At 54.2% G+C, this 17,921-nt stretch overlaps 7 protein-coding genes across 7 annotated transcripts; 5 read left to right on the top strand and 2 right to left on the bottom strand.

Annotated features, from left to right (window-relative positions):
* Positions 1–77: 77 nt before the first annotated feature.
* Positions 78–2,077, top strand: C7974DRAFT_422825 (kinase-like domain-containing protein; the record flags this gene model as incomplete). Its single annotated transcript, XM_046144350.1, has 2 exons — positions 78–1,188; positions 1,265–2,077. The coding sequence occupies exons 1-2, from the start codon at positions 184–186 to the stop codon at positions 2,075–2,077; spliced, it is 1,818 nt and encodes a 605-aa protein (XP_045999085.1). The 5' UTR covers positions 78–183.
* A 2,227-nt stretch (positions 2,078–4,304) lies between these two features.
* On the top strand, positions 4,305–5,849 carry C7974DRAFT_149366 (cryptococcal mannosyltransferase 1-domain-containing protein). Its single transcript, XM_046135746.1, has 3 exons — positions 4,305–4,893; positions 4,953–5,178; positions 5,258–5,849. Exons 1-3 carry the CDS (start codon positions 4,327–4,329, stop codon positions 5,671–5,673), a joined length of 1,209 nt encoding a protein of 402 aa, XP_045999086.1. The 5' UTR covers positions 4,305–4,326; the 3' UTR covers positions 5,674–5,849.
* C7974DRAFT_149363 (uncharacterized protein) lies at positions 5,850–7,702 on the bottom strand. The gene is made up of 3 exons (XM_046135745.1): positions 7,456–7,702; positions 6,910–7,404; positions 5,850–6,850 (listed from the first exon to the last, which is right to left on the bottom strand). The coding sequence occupies exons 1-3, from the start codon at positions 7,534–7,536 to the stop codon at positions 6,026–6,028; spliced, it is 1,401 nt and encodes a 466-aa protein (XP_045999087.1). The 5' UTR covers positions 7,537–7,702; the 3' UTR covers positions 5,850–6,025.
* A 191-nt stretch (positions 7,703–7,893) lies between these two features.
* Positions 7,894–9,378, top strand: C7974DRAFT_332574 (Alpha/Beta hydrolase protein). The gene has a single exon (XM_046139119.1). The coding sequence runs from the start codon at positions 8,078–8,080 to the stop codon at positions 9,218–9,220; it is 1,143 nt and encodes a 380-aa protein (XP_045999088.1). The 5' UTR covers positions 7,894–8,077; the 3' UTR covers positions 9,221–9,378.
* Positions 9,379–10,021: 643 nt separating this feature from the next.
* On the top strand, positions 10,022–11,323 carry C7974DRAFT_462263 (uncharacterized protein; the record flags this gene model as incomplete). Its single annotated transcript, XM_046146194.1, has 4 exons — positions 10,022–10,145; positions 10,213–10,461; positions 10,516–10,649; positions 10,768–11,323. The coding sequence occupies exons 1-4, from the start codon at positions 10,125–10,127 to the stop codon at positions 11,321–11,323; spliced, it is 960 nt and encodes a 319-aa protein (XP_045999089.1). The 5' UTR covers positions 10,022–10,124.
* A 131-nt stretch (positions 11,324–11,454) lies between these two features.
* C7974DRAFT_149387 (P-loop containing nucleoside triphosphate hydrolase protein) lies at positions 11,455–14,796 on the bottom strand. Its single transcript, XM_046135748.1, has 3 exons — positions 14,652–14,796; positions 11,881–14,602; positions 11,455–11,832 (listed from the first exon to the last, which is right to left on the bottom strand). The coding sequence occupies exons 1-3, from the start codon at positions 14,669–14,671 to the stop codon at positions 11,587–11,589; spliced, it is 2,988 nt and encodes a 995-aa protein (XP_045999090.1). The 5' UTR covers positions 14,672–14,796; the 3' UTR covers positions 11,455–11,586.
* A 902-nt stretch (positions 14,797–15,698) lies between these two features.
* Positions 15,699–17,180, top strand: C7974DRAFT_390417 (acetyl-CoA C-acetyltransferase-like protein). The gene is made up of 3 exons (XM_046141464.1): positions 15,699–15,860; positions 15,914–16,525; positions 16,599–17,180. The coding sequence occupies exons 2-3, from the start codon at positions 15,947–15,949 to the stop codon at positions 17,112–17,114; spliced, it is 1,095 nt and encodes a 364-aa protein (XP_045999091.1). The 5' UTR covers positions 15,699–15,860; positions 15,914–15,946; the 3' UTR covers positions 17,115–17,180.
* Positions 17,181–17,921: the final 741 nt, after the last annotated feature.

Below are 17,921 nucleotides of genomic sequence, written 5' to 3' on the forward strand. Positions count from 1 at the left end.
TGTTTACGGTGTGGTTGCCGGGCAACGGCGAGACGAACTCCATCCGCCGCACGCCCGACTTCATCAACCACGCCAGCATCCCTACAGCGAACAGCCGCCTCACGGCCTTATGCATGCGCAACTAACACTACAGCAACATTCGCTAGCCCGCCCGCCCCCGATTTTATAGCGACGCGCGACGCAATGGCTGCCGCGTCCCCCACGCCCATGGGCTCGTACGGCCGCATGCGCGTGCAGACCAGCCGCGCACGCAGAGACTCGCCCATGTCGGTGCTGGGCGAGTCGCAGGGCTTCTCGGCCAACGCCCCGATGATGCAGAACATCGACATTGGCGACAGCTCCGACGACGACATCCCGCAGCCCATGAAGCTAAGCGCCCTGACGACCGCGCTGCTGGCCCAGAGCAGCGACGTCCCGTCGCCGGAGAAGCGGAAGCCCAAGCTGAAGATCTCGCGCGGCTCCGCGTCGAATACCCCGGAGCGCGTGCAGCACGATATCACGCCCGCGCCCAGCCTGCGCATCAAGCGCGTGCCGCTGCGAGGTGCGCCCATGCGCCGCTTTCGCCGCACGCCCCAGAGCGAGGAGGACCACCCGCCGTCGCAGGACCAGGAGAATCTTGCGTCGGCGGTGCGGGTGAAGGAGGAGCATCCGAATGTGCCCGATTCGGTCTTGAAGATGACCGACTCAGTGATGAAGGTTAGAGATGAGCGCGAGGCGCCCCAATCGCCGCTGCAGAGACGCCAATCCCCGCTGCAGAAACACCAATCGCCGCCCCCGCCACAGGAAAAAGCTGCTGCGCTGCAGTCCCGAGACGCCAACACGCCGCGGAGACCCGCGCCGCCGCCGCCGCCCAAGATGTCTGTCCTGGAGGCTGCCACCGTCGCTGCCGGCGCCGCAACCACCACCAAGCAGCGCGAGCGCAAGAAGCGGAGCACGCTGTCGGTCAACGGGAAGCACTACTCGCAGATGGACCGCATTGGGAGGGGCGGTAGCTCGGCCGTGTACCGCGTCATGGCCGAGAACTTCAAGCTGCTCGCCCTGAAGCGCGTGAAGCTGGAAGACGCCGACGAGGCCGCCGTGCGCGGCTACAAGGGCGAGATCGACCTCCTGCAGAAACTGCAGAACGTCGACCGCGTCGTGCGCCTGTACGACTGGGAGGTCGACGAGCAGCGGCAGATCCTGAGCGTGGTACGTTCCCAATCACTTACCCCCGAATATCTCAGCCCCAAATATCTCACCCCAACATCCCCACTAACAGCCCCAGCTCATGGAAATCGGCGAATCCGACCTGGCCCGCATCATCCGCATGAAACTCGACCCCACCGACTCCTCCACCCCCGCGCCCCTCGACCTGGCGTTCACCCGCTTCTACTGGAAAGAAATGCTGTCCTGCGTCGCCGCCGTACACGCCCACGACATCGTGCACTCGGACCTGAAACCCGCCAACTTCCTCCTCGTCTCCGGCCGCCTCAAGCTCATCGACTTCGGCATCGCCAACGCCATCGAAGACCACACCGTCAACGTCCACCGCGACGCCCATATCGGCACGCCCAACTACATGTCCCCGGAGTCGCTGGAGGACAGCGCGGGCGGCGCGGCCGGGCAGCTGAGCAACGGCACCGGCGCCAAGGATCTCGCGCTCGGGAAACCGAGCGATGTGTGGAGCCTCGGGTGTATTCTGTACCAGATGGTCTACGGACGCCCGCCGTTCGCACACATCCCCAACCAAATGGCCCGGGTCCTCGCGATCGTGAACCGCAACCACCATATCTCTTTCCCGGACTTCGCAGGCGATATCCGTGTCCCGCCCTCCCTCAAAGCCACACTTAAACGTTGTCTCGATAGAGACCCCACCCGCCGCCCCACCGTCGCCCAGCTGCTCGACCCGCGCGACCCCTTCGCAAACCCAGACGACGCAGAGGATCTGCGCATCCCGCAGGAGTTGCTCGGCCAGATTATTCAAAGAGTCGCGGACAGGTTTCGGGATAAGGGGAAGCCGGAGCCCACCGAGGAGGAGATTCGGGCGTATTCGGGGAGTTTTTATGAGAAGATTCGGGGGTTGATGGAGGGGGGGTAGTGGGGCGTGAGGGGCGGGGTGAGGATGGGGATGAGGGGTTTTGGTGTTTTTTTTTTGGGTGAATGATGTGATGTGATGAGATGAGATGAGATATGGGGGGGGGGGGGGGCATAACGACCGGCGCTGTGGTGTTTGGTTCCTCGTTTCGGGTTTCTTGGTATCTTGGTTTCCTCGGTGTCTGGCGTTTTGCATACTCCGTTGCCGGCACGAGCACGACACGGTCTTGGATACAGTGTTTTTTTTTTCCTTTCTTGGTTCTTAAGCCTTGCTTCTCCGCGTTTTGCACGCGCTCGGCACTGTAGTATACCCGTTTCTTTAGTCTGTGGGGTAGCGTGTGCAAGGGTGGTTTGTGTGGAAATACGGATACGGATATGGACATGGACACGAGCACAAATACGCAAGCATGGACGTGGACATGAACGTGTACAGATACATGAAACAAGAACACTCACGCTCACACTCGCACTCACACTCACACTCACGTAAACACGGCCATAAACGCTCACACAAACACTCACAAATACAACCCACTCACGAACCCCCCCCCCCCCCCCCCCCCCCCCGTCCACCCCAGCTACAGCTCCCCCCACGCCCTCGTCCCGCCCATCTCCGTGGCCCGCACATCCACCAGCCTCCTCTGCGCTTCTCCTCTGCGTTTCTCTCTGCTACTGCTTACACCCCTGCGCCTCCTGGTCTCTGGTCCCAGGTCACACGCCTCTTAGTAGCCGTCTGCATCACATAAGAGTAGAGCTGAGAGCTGAGAGATGTCATACAAAGTAGATGCCATAGATGCCATAGATGCCATAGATGCCAGGGGGGTGGAGTGATTGATGTACTGTTCTTGATGTACCTCCCGTTCTTGATGTACCTACCGTTCTTGATGTACCTACCGTTCTTGATGTACCTACCGTTCTTGATGTACCTACCGTTCTTGATGTACCATTCCCGGGCGGGGAAAATGGTAGTTCTTGACGCGCGGGGCTGATGCAGGTATAGGCGTGTTGGGCTGGTGTGAGGTGTCGTAACACAGAAGCGTGGGTGATCGTATGCTCCCAAGGTGGTGAAGTAAGGGGTGATGAAGGGCTTGTTGGCAGATAAGTACTTTATATAGTACAGTCTGGATCCCGCAGCAAGTAGAGCTAAGAGATGCAGTGGGCGGCGGGCTGGTCGGCGGTTGATGTACCGTTCCCTGGCTACCTGATAGGGTGCTTGCTGAAGTTTGTAGACCGCACCAGGTAGTTCGGTACTTTGTATGGGACGCCCTGCTGTTGGAGAGCGTTCTGCATACCTGTGATGTCTTGCGTGAAGGTGCTAGGCATCTTCTAGGTCTCTGTAGACAGGCGAGTAGCAAACCTCTTCTTGTCTCTATCTAGCTGAAGGTTAAAGATGTTGTAACTGTTCCGTGACATCTGTAAGTGGCTACCTAGGTAGGAACCTAGTAGAGCAATACTGTAGGACCGTGGGTATAGAGAAGTCTAGTCTTTGTACCTGTTATAGGTGCCCTGCATTACTATTGTATATAGAGTCTAGCTCTCCCCTATATGCTACCCACGCATCCTATACCTCGTAGCGAGGGACACCCACACTTTGTGTCTGCAGAGGCCCACACTCCTGATCTAGAAGCGCTAGTATCTAAGCAAAAACTGGCGTCGCAGTAAGAACCACTAAACCTCTGCCAGACCTATCCTTCACACTCTACTCTTAGGGTTAGTTAGGGTTAGGGTAAGGTTTAACAGGTTAGGGTCAAAGAATACATCAAAATTTGGCTGCAATGCACGGGTTTGAAGTAGGTAGTGTAACAAGGGTGTGTGAGCGTGAAGGGAAAAAGCGAAGTCTACTAGTGTAACTAGTCTAGTCTTCTTGAGGTTGTAGGCATCTGTAGTCGCTATGTGTGGGCGTCCCCAGCCGCGACGCATTCTAAGCTATCTAGCCAGTTGGGGTGCGTGGGTACCACACTCGTGACTGTGACAGTATACTGTACCGGGTGGTCAGCACATATCGACAAACACCCATAGAATCTACACAGAACGTTAGCTCTTAACACGTAGGGCTAATTCAGTGTTGATCTGAAGTGTGGTAACACAGACGCAAGGTTGACGCGTAGACTGCAAGGGCGGCAAAGCAAGGGGGGAGGGGCGTTCGAACAAAGAACTTGTTGGCGACAAAGAACTTGTTGGCGATGAGCCCACTACGCGTTCATCTTCCCTCTCCTCTTGGGAAACGCATCAGTATGCTTCTTCTCGCTTTCAATGGCTGCACTGGTGCGCTTCGCTCGGATGCTCCATCGCGGTTCGGTCAAGCAAGCGTGCGTCCTTGCATTCCTTCTATTTCACGTCTGCGAAATCGCCCAGATACTACATTGCCTTTCGAACCCTACGATCGACGATGCAGCTCTCCGACCCGAGCGCGTATATATCGCCAGTTTGCACTGGAACAATGAAAAAATCTTGCGAAGTCACTGGAACGATGCAGTGGTAGCATTAGCGAATGCCCTAGGACGAGACAATGTCTTTATCACAGTGTATGAAAGCGGTAGTTGGGATGACAGTAAAGGCGCGTTACAGGAGCTTGATCTGGCTCTGGAGGCACACGGCATCAGGCGGAACATAACTTTGTCACCCACTACTCATCTGGACGAGATATCTGTGTCGACTCGAGGCCAGGGCTGGGTCGATACACCCCGAGGGAGGAAAGAACTTCGGCGGATACCATACTTGTCTCGACTTCGTAATCTAGCCCTTGAGCCTTTGAGGCAGCTGGTTTTACAGGGGGAGAGATTCGACAAAGTTCTGTTCCTAAACGATGTGGTATTCGATGTAAGCTATCGATAGTTGGCGCCTGTTCGGGGGGTCTCAAAAGACTAACGAAGGCATAGACCAACGACGTACTACAGTTACTAGACACCAATGGTGGCGATTATGCGGCTGCCTGCTCGTTAGACTTTAATCATCCTTCAAAGGTCTATGACACGTTTGCGCTACGGGATGCTGAAGGCCACGAGATGCTCATGCAAACCTGGCCCTATTTTCGGGCAAAGCAATCACGGCGAGCTATGTTGGCCAACCGTCCTGTGCCCGTTGCAAGCTGCTGGAACGGTATGGGTAAGTTCTGTATACTATTCGTTCTTCGCATCGCCTCCGTTCGATCTGCAGTCACCGACTAACACGTTATTCTCCTCAGTTGCAATGCCTGCCGAACCGTTCACTGCTCCATATCAATTAAGCTTCCGGGGCATTCCGGATTCTCTTGCAGAATCTCACCTCGAGGCCTCCGAGTGTTGCTTGATCCACGTAGACAATCCTCTCCGGAATCAGAAAGAGACATATGTAAATCCACGGGTGCTGGTGGGCTACAGCGGCGAGGCATACAATGCCGTCCATCCCCAAACACCACTGCTATCTTCTTGGCAAATCTCCAAAGCTCTATGGGAAAACCGCATCCGCAGATGGGCCACTTCACCTTGTTTGAAAGAGTGGAGGATGCGGAGAAGAGTCAGCAAATGGAGAGCGATGAGTAAGGAGCATGAGGAGCATGGTCAGGTCTGTCTCATCAATGAAATGCAAGTCCTTGCCGAGAATGGCTGGGCGCATGTTTAGGGGAACATCGATCTTGGTGTTCAGACTGGATCAGATCCCCATTGTTGCGCTAGCTTAAAACGCGCACCCCTTGCTTAACATCACCCGCACCCTTGCTCAACATGACCCTGACACAGGCCGTCAATGGACTGCAGACTCTTCTGCAAATGCAAATATCGACGAACATGTCCGGTAGCCGTAAACATAGACTCTTAAACGTGAACGTAAACATGTAAAAACGAAATTCTCAGAACGCGAACGGGTACGTACCGCCCTCACAATCTTCGCTTCTATCATCGGTGTGGCGGTGTGGAGACGTGCGCCCCGTTTCACGACTTGTGCGTGGGTTGTAGTGCCGGTTCAGATAGCCCATTCACCGTATGCCCCACAGCTCGCTGAGATCATCCACAAACGACTGAGCAACGGTAAAACCTCTCGTCGATACCAAGCCCAATAGGCGTAGGATTTCCACACGACCCACAGAATCTCGAGCCCGGGCACCAGCGACTCGCAGCGGGAAGAACAAAAGGATGCCTGCGCACCCTTGGGCCAGCAATTCCTGGCTCAACGCGAGAATACTGTCAACATAGCTCTCGACTACAGCGTCGTATAGCGTGGGACAGGCCGGTGCGGACGGTCCGGTGAAAGGTGCGTGGTACGAGAAGATGCCGTCGAGGTAGATGGAAATGGTGTAGTAGTACAACCGCGCCATGCTGGCTTCTGCGCTCGACTCGCCGGCACTAGTGGCACTTGATAGCCAGGACGAGGAATCCGAGTGCCAATTCAGAAGAATCGATTCCAGAAAAATGCCATTTTGGGCCAACGACATGGCAGTGGAGTCCTGCTCGTGCTGCGGTGCATCGCCTTCATTGGTGATGAATTCGAGCGTCCGTATAGCCAGGTCTACGAACTGCGGTAGGATGTCGAACAACGACTCCTTGGGTGTCCAGGCCGTCGGGTTCTGCAGCCAGTACACCTCGACCGCGGCACTCCACTCCGGTGTGGCGAGGAAGGTGGGTTCGGTGTAGATCAGGGCGCGCGAGATCTCGAAGATCCGCGCACTGATGAAGAAGGCTTGGTGGTGTTCGCTCTCCGGGGTCGATTGTAGAAGCATGCTAGGGCCTTGCAGACACAGCATTGTACTCGTGCCGTGCAGGAAGTGCGCGAGCCAGTTTGTGCCGGTGGGGTCCCGCATCAGCTGTTTGTGGTCAGTGATTGCAGCCTCATTTTCTTGGGTTTAGCTGAGTGGATACGCACTTCAAACACCCCTAGTAGCAACGTCGTCCACAATGCTGAGGGGTCGCGCACGATCGTTCTCGACGCAATCTTAGCCTGGAGGCACTTGACCGAGCGGGAATATGCATGGAGTGCGGCAGGATAGTCGCCCGTGGCTGACATATCATCTGTATGCTGAGTGATGTGAAGTGCGGATATCGCATTGATAGCATCATGGAGCTCGGAAGAGCAGTGGACGAGTGATGAAAGCGAGGTTCGGAATTGCGGAGACCTGCTGGTGAATGCATTCTGCGACAAGAACGATGTGAAGAAGTATGTCAGGTAGACATTGCTCCGCATAGGAGGGATCTGTAGAGGTAGCGCAACACCAGATCCCTTGTGTTGAACACAGATGCTTCTCGAATATTTTGTTTGCGTTGCGTGAACGAAGACTAGAGCCGTAGGTTCTCGCCTTGCCGTTCTCAGACATGTACGATTGGTCCTACTGCAATTTTGACAAGGGTCTCCGCCAACACACTGATGAAGTTGGTCAATCGACGATAGTGGAAAACCGTGCGTTAGTCATACCTTAATTCGGCGTTCCGTGCAACGGTCGCATCGCTTCCTTCGCATCTTACGTCCATCAAATGGTCCAATGGCTTGCGTCATCGTCCAAGCCGTAGTACGCGGTTCGTGAGAAGCCTCGCTACGCGTGTATGCTCTCGAGGTGTGTGTGGCAGGAGACTAAGGGGAAAGGGGAAGTATTACTGCGTGAGTTCGCTCGATCCGGCCGACGTGCGGCGTTATGAGTAAGCATAAGGCTGAGAACTTCTCATGCAAGGCAGATCCGGGTCGATACACGACATCGTGTTAATGATGGGATGGAAGATGGGTAAGTTTGGAAGGCGGAGTGGGGATAGACTAAACCAGATGTGGCAGAACAAAAGCGCGCCTAAACCGCGTTGGGCCTAGAGTAGTCGTGGTGACTTGGACTACCACCCATGACACGGAGATCCACCATGGATACAAACCTCCAAGATGTTTTGGGACATGAAAGAACGTTGCGAAGTTGTGGTGGAAATCTCCATACACATAGTCCTGTAGCATGGCGTATAAAGATGGAATCGCAACTGTCCTTCCTTAACGCAACAGCTTGTCAGCTACTCTTCACTCTCCTTCATCACCGCAGAACAACTTCCTCGTAATCACGATGACAGATCGCAGCTTCTTTAATCTCTCTTTCCTCGCGCTCTTAGCATTGCCCGCAGTCTCTTCCAGTGTGGTTCCTATCATCGGACCCCACCGTTTCGATGTCGGTATTTCGACTGCAGCACTGACCGACACTGGGCGCGTTGATCCTTTTGCGAAAGATGGAGGTCCTCGCAGAATCATGGTCTCCACCTTCGCACCTGTTGCCAACTGTCGCAACAAGAAAGTCGAAGCGTATATGCCGCCAGCGACTGCGGCATTCGAAGACGAGAAGTTCGCCGCCTATGGCCTGCCAAATGGGTCGTTCTCCGCTTTGCAACTCGAGACTTGCAAGTCCATCACAAACCGATCAACCAAGAGAAACTCGTTCCCGCTCGTGATATTCTCCGGCGCCCTTGGTACTTCACGTCTGCTGTACAGCGGCATGCTGCAATCGGTGGCCGCGGCCGGCTATCTTGTGGTCTCGCTGGACCACTCCTACGATTCCGACGTAGTCGAATTTCCGGGAGGCAACATCGTCCAGGGAGTCGACATCAGCGACGATGCCCTCGACCTCGCGCTCTCTGCCCGCGTGGCAGACATCACCTATGTCTATCAACAACTCCAGAACCAGACCTTCGCAAACGCAATCCTACCGGGATACAGCCGTGCATGCGCGCCGTCTCTTCGCAAGACAGCCGTGATTGGCCACTCCTTCGGAGGCGCCGCTGCCGCCGCCGCAATGCTCGCAATCCCGTCTATCCGCGGCGGCATCAACCTTGACGGCTCGCTGTTCGAGCCCGTCATTTCGTCTGGCCTCAAGCAACCGTTCATGCTCATGGGCCACGAGAATAAGACGCAAGAGACCGATCACACGTGGAAGGCGACCTGGCCCAAACTGGCCGGGTGGAAGAGGGAGTTCGAGGTGAAACACACTGCGCACTATAGTTTCTCCGACTTTCCGCTTATCACGGAAGTACTGGGCTTGCAGGGACATTTGCCGGAGGAAGTTGGCCAGTTGCTGGGTACGATTGAGGGGGCGAGGATGATGAACCTTACGGTGTCGTATATCACAGCGTTCCTTGATCGTGTGCTAAAGGGAGAATCTGGGCGTCTCTTAGACGGCGGTAAGGAGTTTCCTGAAGTGGTTCTGCGCGCTAAGTAATGTAGGGTAGTGTGTATGGCTTTCACTGGAGAAGGGCATAATTATTGCCCGTGCAGCTCTGACTTCGTGATAGTAATAACACCACATGTATCAGCGACACTACAAGCTTGATTCCGAGTTGCTATACAATATGACTTCATCCCCTCCCTAAATGTTGCAATATCTATACATAGCTCTCTGCTCACATGAAGCAAACTCTGCAATAGAGTACTCGCAGCCCTGCACTAGCACATCCACTCCGCTATCCGTCCTCTATGGCCTCTCAGAAAGTGATATCGCACCGTCCAACGTAACAGAGCAGTCTTCGACTCTGTTAGCAAAGCACACCAGTGTTTGCCAGAATAGATGGACCTCCCATATCATGAGTGTGAACCATCAGCAATTTTAGTAGAATACATATACTCTGGTCCGGGTGGGATCATTAGCCACCAAACACTGTTGTTCTGATTTGACCGCAGAATGGTGGTATTTAAAGAGTTGCTTATATCTCGAAACCTTGAAGTATGTGATGCTTCCTGCGTCAGAATCCATCAACCTTAACTCCGAAACCGGCTTTCAGTGGTGCGAAGCAAGTGTAACGGCACCACGGATTTAGACATCAAATTGCTAAGCAGTGGGTCTTCCCGATCGTGGGTCTGTTGTTTACTCATCAAGAAACCTACCGATTTTCAACCAGACATGGTTAGCGTCGTTCTAGCTCAACCGTCTCGTATGTTGTATGATGTATTCATAGAAGATTACTGTACGCGAGCGAAAAGGAGAACGGACTTTAGCTGTAGCCGGAGAGGTCGGTCATGATCACTATTCGTTTTATGGAAGATGTTCAACATACTTCAGAGAAAGCAGCCGGCCTTGGCCATGTATCATAACTCATCGCGTGAACGATCCTACCTGCACTTTCAAGATGACCAAAGAACTCGTCCTCGTAAGAATCCCCTTGGCTCAGACATTGTAAAAACGCGCCGATTCACGGCTGACCCACCGCTTCTCAGATTACCGGCGTCTCGGGCCACGTAGGCTTTCGCGTCCTCGTTGAAGCACTGTCCCGCAACTACAGTGTCCGCGCCGTCATCCGCAGATCAGAGCAGGAAGCCCAGATCCGCCGCACTGAGTCCATCAAGTCACGCGAAGCAGACCTACAGTTTGTGGTCGTGGAAGACTTGCTCAAGGAGGGCGCATTCGACGGAGTTCTAGATGGAGTCGATGGCGTGCTCCACGTAGCATCGCCGCTTCCAATGGCCGTGAGTTGTGTGTGCTGCGAGGCTACGAGACGGCGACTAACTACAGTCACCCAGACGGAAGACTACAGGCGCGATGTAATCGACCCCGCCATCCTCGCCACAACCAACGTCCTCACGGCCGCGGCAAAAGTGCCTTCGGTCAGACGAGTCGTCATCACGTCGTCCATCGCAACACTGCTGACAATGGAGTACATCACCTCCGACGACCGCACCCGCGTCTTCACCGGTACCCTGCCCTCCTCCTTCTGAGAGTCTCTCACTAACCCCCTCAGAAAACGACGTCCTCCCCCCTCCTCCTCTGGACAGCCCCTTCACCTCCCCCATCGCCGCTTACGCCGCATCCAAAACCCACGCCCTCGCGGCCTCCGAGGCCTTCGTCGCGCGCGAGCAGCCGCACTTCGACATCGTCAGCATCCTGCCCAGCATGGTGATTGGGCGCAACGAGCTGAGCACCGCGGCTCGGGATCTCGAGACGGGTACGAACGGCATCGTCATCGGGCCGCTGATCGGCGCGAAGTCTGAGATGCCCACGCTAGGGGCGTCGGTACATCTGCATGATGTGGCGCGCGCGCATGTCGATGCGTTGAATCCGGCGATGTCAGGGAATCGCAGACTGCTGTGTTCGTCTGGGGGATTGGAGGGGACGGTGTGGGATGCGGCGAAGGAGGTGGTGCGGCGACGGTATGCGAAGGAGGTGGCTGATGGGGTGTTTTCGCTTGCTGGGACAGCGCCGAGTAGACCAATGAGGTTTGATGTGTCAGAGACAGAGAAGCTGCTTGGATGGGAGTTTATTGGGTTTGAGGAGCAGGTGGTAAGTGTGGTGGATCAGTATGTGGAGTTAGTGACCAGTCGAGCGTCTTGAGACTGCATTTCCCTGCAGTCCTCCGAACACCATGGTCGTTCTCTAGTGGCGTACCAGACCTTGAATACTTCCGCAAACACTGTATTTGATCAATAGAATGTTGCTGTGTGGTACATGCACGCAATCCACATAGCGTCGCAGTACAGAAACACCAATTCTGTCTTGAAAGGGTATAATTCAGTCGAGCTCATGCTTTTGACACTCACGCTTCACGAGTTGTCGCTGCGCCGCTAACGCCACTTTTATATCATACAGTATCCGCCTCAACCGTCCAGCACGCCGCTCTCTTTCAAGCTCCTGAACAGCTCTGGCTCCAGGAACTTGCTGATAGTCACGTCTTCAGCCAGACCCTTCCTCCTTCTTGTCTTGAGCACGAAGTCTCTGGCGAGTGCTTGTGCGGTCGCGGGCTCGAGGGGTCGCAGCTGGATCTCCTTGTCAAGAGGATCGCCGGGCACAATGGACCAGCGGTCGAAGACAAGGGAGAGCGAGACTTGGCCCTGTGTATGGATCTTTGTTGTGTCAGCATGAATTAAGGTATCAGTGATAGTGTCGTTTACCCTCAAATCGGTCTCGAAGCCAAAAGAATCGATGACCGGGATGAGTCCCCTCACGTTATACAGCGGTGTACCAGCAATCGGCCCGTCCTGCAGCACGTGTCCTCTCCTCCTGGCAAGCACTGTGTACAAACTGCTCTTCGTATCAGCGGGACCAGTCATGCTGCAGGCGTAAACCGGCTCCATCAACCTCGGGCTCGCCATGAGGAAACTCGAGTAGCAAGCTCGGCGGCTGGTGGGGATGATCTGACCACCTCCGCGGAAGATAGCTTCTGATGCCAGCTCGACGTCTGTAATGCGGAACTTGGTGTTGCGAATGGGCTCCTCGCACAGCGGGCCTTCACGCGTCGCCCAACTGAATCCCTGCCGTAATGTGTCGCGGACAGTGCGGAGAGTTTTTGTGTCGACTTCTGAGGGCAGTGTGTCGTTTTGGAGGATGTTGGCACCCATGTCGTCAGGCCCGAAGGCCCAGATGTTACGCGACGCGAGGAGATCGTAACCGTAGTTCTCTTCGAAAAACTTACCAACCACGCGTACAGGATCCTTGATGTTAACTTTGCCAGCCTCAATATCCTCTGCAATACCTGGATCCAGCGGCTCAGCAATCATGGTGAGCTTATTCTTTTTGTTTGGCGTCATGGCATAGCACTTGATGGCAGACATTTCGACTACTGTCTCGCAGAATCTCGTTACCGGATCCGAAACCTTAATCTCCATGTCGGCGTACAGTCGTCGCAAATCGTGTAGAACGCAGTCCATGTACAACTCGCCAGTGCCCAGAATGACGTGCTCACCTGACTCTTCCACCTTTGTGGTGATGAGTGGGTATGACTTGTTGATCTTGCGGAGACCATCCAACATCTTAGGCAGCTCGGAGGGGTTTATTGGCTCCACCGCTACCTTGAAAACGGACTCAAAGAAGTGGCGGATTGGTCGGAAAATGTACGCTTCTTCGTCATCGGGAAGCTTCGATGCAACGATTGTTGCCGTCTTGACAATCGAATTGTCGACACCACCCAGCAACACCCAGTTTCCGGCTGGCACACCGCTGACTGGTACGTTGTATCTCGACTCGGCGATCCATGTGTCTGTGATGGTGGCAACAACCATATCTTCCTCATCCTCGATGGTATAGCCCTCACCAAGAACACGCACCGATTGCGGCGACTTGGCAATACCGCTCATGACTCGTCCTAATGCTGTAAAGGACTTCGCATCTGTGGCGTTGAAAAGCTTCGTCACATGTACAACAAGAGGCCCATCCTGGTCGCACTTTTCCATAGCCTCTGCAGTCTTCGAGTCCAGAGGCCCAGTGTAGTGCCTCTGAAGTAGCCTCTTCGCACCTTCTGCTGGCGACGGAACGTGTTGGGTGACCATATCAACAAAACCAGAAGATGGCCCAAAGTATTGCTGGCAGACCAGGCGCATCAGCTCCTTCGCATCTGTCTTGTACTCCGAGGGCTTGAGGTGAATGCCGAGTGCGCTCAATGTGTCCTTGAGGTCGGCCGAGCTCTCACTAAGCGTATGAGAGTAGAGCTTGTAGACTGGCTCGAGAATCCAGTGTACGAAAGATCGCTGTGAGCCCTCCTCTTGTGCCTTTCGGCTGAACTTTCGGCTACCTGAGTTGTAGAAGATATCGCCCCACAGTCGCAAAGCAAACTTATCGACATCCAAACCCTTCATTGGGACTCCAAATCCTGGCAACTTTGATGGTCCTGGGTAGAAGTCTGAGTACATCTTTGCGAAAGACTGAATAGTAAAGCACCATCGCATGCTGGTGCAGGCAAATGCAACATTGCCCTTCTCAGGGCTGACTCGCCTGCTCTCGCCTCTTCCGGGGATCGTGTTCTCAATGACTGTGTTAACCTCCTCAATGACATGCTTGATCTTGAAGTAGGCATCCTTGGGTGGGAGCTTTAGTTCCAGAATCAAACGATCCATCTTGTTGATGACCAAGGTCAATGGAAGATCCTCCAGGACCGCATGCTTGATGACCTGCTCCGTGTTCACCTGTACACCTTCTACAACGTCAACAACCAGCACCACTCCATCAACCAGGCGTAAAGACGATGCAACTTCGTCTGCAAAATTGACGTGTCCGGGTGTGTCCAAAACGTTGAAGAGATGCGACTTCGACTTTGTGTTTTGCAGGACCAAGCTCATCGGGGCGGCCTTGATCGAGAGGCCTCGTTCGCGCTCGAGGATGTGTACGTCGGTGTATCGCAGCTGCTCCTCCCTCTTCTTGCCCTTTTTGTAATCCAGACGGTCTTGGATATCATGTGTCTCCATCACCAGCATATCCATGAATGCAGTTTTTCCATGGTGCAGGTGTCCGGCAATCGCAATGTTTCGAATCTGATCTGGGAAGTTCATCAAGTCCGTCAACAGCTCTCTCGAGTAGTGCACAGGCGGCAGATCTGCCTCCTGCACTGTGAACTTCTTCTGCACAACTGGCGCAATAATTGGTTGCGCCAGCGACTGTGTATCCTCCTCCTGCACCAGAACCTCGACATCGTCGCCGTATACGTCCGCCGCAGATGGGTAGTATTGCTTGTCTTCGTGTAGGATTACGGCGTTTGAAGGGCCATCGTCGACTTCCATGAGCTGCTGATCGTTCACCTCCGCATCCTCGGGCTCGTCGTCGTCAAGAACATAGGCGTCCGCCCCGTCGCCATTTGTCTGGACTTCGTCATCGGACTCGGCCTCCCCAATAAAGTTACCAAACCTGTGCCACGTCAGTCGCGTAATAATTTACAGTCATATTGCAGGCTTACTCGTCGTAGAGATCATCCATGGCGGCGGTACGCGTGAATGCGGTAATGCAGCTCTGCGCGTCAAGAGATTCTGAGGATGGCGAGAATCTCTTGGCGCGCTAAGAAATTGTCGGCGCCCATGTCCGCTCTCCGACACGCTTCACCGTGAGTCTGCCACTCTGTAAGATGCAGCATCAGGCAAGAGAGGTCTACGAAAAAATCCAGGCACTTTCATGAGGGTGTAAGAGCTTGAATGGAGTCATTCAGTCGCAATTTTACTGCTTGTTGGCTGCAATAAAGACGGATTGGCCCTGCAAAGTGCTGGTCGGCCGTGCCTTGATGCAGTAATTTTATTTGTATTGGAGAACAGCGAATGTGATGAGGTAGATACCTTGCTAGCAACATATGGAAGTGAGGTTTCAAAACACTTGTGTTCCCAAACGAACGATTCCTTACAGGTGAGTTTGCGTATCTTCTGGCACTAGGACAAGCTACGCCATTAGCAAGTAAGGATGAATTCAAAAACTCATCTTGTTGGCGACGGAAGATACGAAGTTGAAGTGATGGTTTGCATCTGGTAGACGAGACCCTGTACATCTGTAAACACGACCCATCAGAAAGGCACTCACGACCGCCACATTGAAAGTTACTCCTCTCCTGATATTCGCCATACTTTACTGAAAAGTAAGCTTGGCTATGAAGCGCAGTTGTTTCTCCACGAGGATCCGAAGTCGGGGCATTTACCTACCCTTTGCTATTGTATCTTGTTTAGTAAACAGAGGCTGTTCTCGCAGCACCTTCCACTTCCCCCAATCATATCACAGTTACTGCCAATCATAAAGCTAACCCTGCACTTTAAATTCGCACAAGGTAATTTCCAAACCTTTCGACTTCATGAATAGTGCTAGAGGTAAAGACCTACTACTGTGCCTGGCATACCAACATTCGCTTGACTCAAGCGTGGAAGTGGGGCAGAAGATCAGCAGGGGTGTCCCTTGTAGTTCTAGCACGGAAGCCGAAGCTTCAGAACGTGCCGCCGCCATCGGGGGGTTTACTATCATCCCATCACAAAAAACAGCTTCTTCCCTCTACTCACAACCTCCAATACACCCAAGATGTCTTCCATTCCCCCTGTTTATATCGTGTCCGCCGTGCGTTCCCCGACTGGGCAGTTCCTGGGATCTCTCGCGAGCCTGAGCGCCATTCAGCTTGGTTCCCATGCTATCAAAGGTGTGTTGAAAGTAAACAGCGTCCACAAAAGTCAATGTCTAACGCCTGCATAGCTGCTGTTGACCGCGCCGGCTTGAAGCCTGAGGATGTCGAGGAGGTCTTTGTTGGCAATGTCATGTCCGCAAAGTAAGGAAGTTTCAGCAACAATAGTAGTGTTCGTACTGACGATTTGCAGCCTTGGTCAGAACCCCGCCCGCCAGTGTGCAATTGGCGCTGGCCTCCCCGAGTCGACCGTTGCCACCACCATCAACAAGGTGTGCGCCTCTTCGATCAAGGCGCTCATTATCGGTGCGCAGACCATCATCACCGGCAATGCCGATATCGTTGTCGCTGCCGGTACTGAGAGCATGTCCAATGTGCCCCACTACCTCCCGAACATGAGGACTGGTGCCAAGTTCGGTGACCAGTCGCTGGTTGACGGTGTGCTCAAGGATGGTCTCACCGACGCATACAAGAAGGAACACATGGGTCTGCAGGGTGAGGAGTGCGCCGACGACCACGGCTTCTCCCGCGAGGACCAGGACGAGTACTGCATTCGCTCCTACAAGAAGGCTATTGCTGCCACCGAGGCCGGTTTGTTCACCGCCGAGATTGCTCCTATTGAGGTCCCTCAGGGACGAGGCAAGCCCCCAGTCACTGTCTCCGTTGACGACGAGCCTAAGAACGTGAGTATCCACTTCCGGCCTGGTGTTCACTCATCACGAGCATGTTCACTAAACAATTGCTGATTAATCGCAGTTCAACGAGGCAAAGACACGTACACTCCGCAGCTCGTTCAAGAAGGACGGAACTGTTACCGCTGCCAACGCCTCGCCGCTATCTGATGGCGCCGCTGCCATTGTCCTCGCTTCCGAGGCCGCTGTCAAGAAGCACGGCCTGAAGCCCATTGGCAAGATTCTCGGCTGGGGTGATGCTGAGCAGAACCCCTCCAAGTTCACCACTGCCCCTTCTCTGGCCATGCCCAAGGCTTTGAAGCACGCCAAGGTCGAACTCTCCGCTGTTGATGCTTTTGAGATCAACGAGGCCTTCAGCGTCGTTGCGCTGTCCAACATGAAGATCCTTGGTATCTCCGAGGACAAGGTCAACCTCCACGGAGGTGCCGTGGCTCTCGGTCACGCCCTCGGTGCCTCTGGCGCCAGGATCACGACCACACTGCTCAGCGTGCTCAAGGAGAACAAGGGCAAGATCGGTTGCGCTGGTATCTGCAACGGTGGAGGCGGTGCCTCCGCCATCGTTGTCGAGTCGCTGCAGTAGAGAACGAAATACCCAAAATGATTTGACGCGTGACGGATAGACAATAAAACATAATTACAGTACCTGGAGATGATTTTGTGAGCGACGAATTGGTGCTGAGACATGAATGGTTCATCAAGCCCACCAATCCCGAGATGAAGCAGATAAATGGGATCACCCTGCGTAAAAACGTGAATCCGTATACCAACCGACGACATTCCGGAAATGATCCTTACGGAGTTCGCAGTCATGCATTAAGTCCAAAATCCCACTCTCCGCTGGCCGCATCATGAAGACCTCACGAAAATCACAGTCGCGCAACGCGTCTGCATGCAGGAACACGAACGCATGCCCACGTCGGCATGCAGAAGAATCTTCCATGCGCGCATATATCCCACTCTGATCGTAATGAGTGGATATTAACGACAATAAGTATATGTTGGGTACAATAGTTGGTGTAGAGAGCTCCGTTTCAGGCTTGTGGGTCGGGTCGCTTCTGCAGCGGCTCCTCTCGTCCAATCAGCCCGTTTTCCGTAGCGTCTACAACCACCTCGCGTTTCAACCTGTCTAGTCCGCGGCAGCCAACGGTGACTGTCACACCAAACAATACCTCCTCAGGCAAATCATTCTAGAGCGGAACGTCGAGCACTGGCCACGTATCGGCCAGGATTCCGGTATATCGTCCAGTGGTACCTGTTTCACGCGCCACTAATCGACGCCTGGCGTCCAGCCCGCGAAATGTCTATGAAACAATGCCGTCTTGGTCAAACGCTGCCAACGGTATTGTCGAGCCTCGCCAACCCCGTCCAGCCTCGTTCCCGATCCTCA

This window comes from Boeremia exigua, assembly GCF_020726555.1.
Source record: "Boeremia exigua strain MPI-SDFR-AT-0100 chromosome Unknown C7974scaffold_4, whole genome shotgun sequence".
In the NCBI taxonomy this organism is placed as follows: domain Eukaryota; kingdom Fungi; phylum Ascomycota; class Dothideomycetes; order Pleosporales; family Didymellaceae; genus Boeremia; species Boeremia exigua.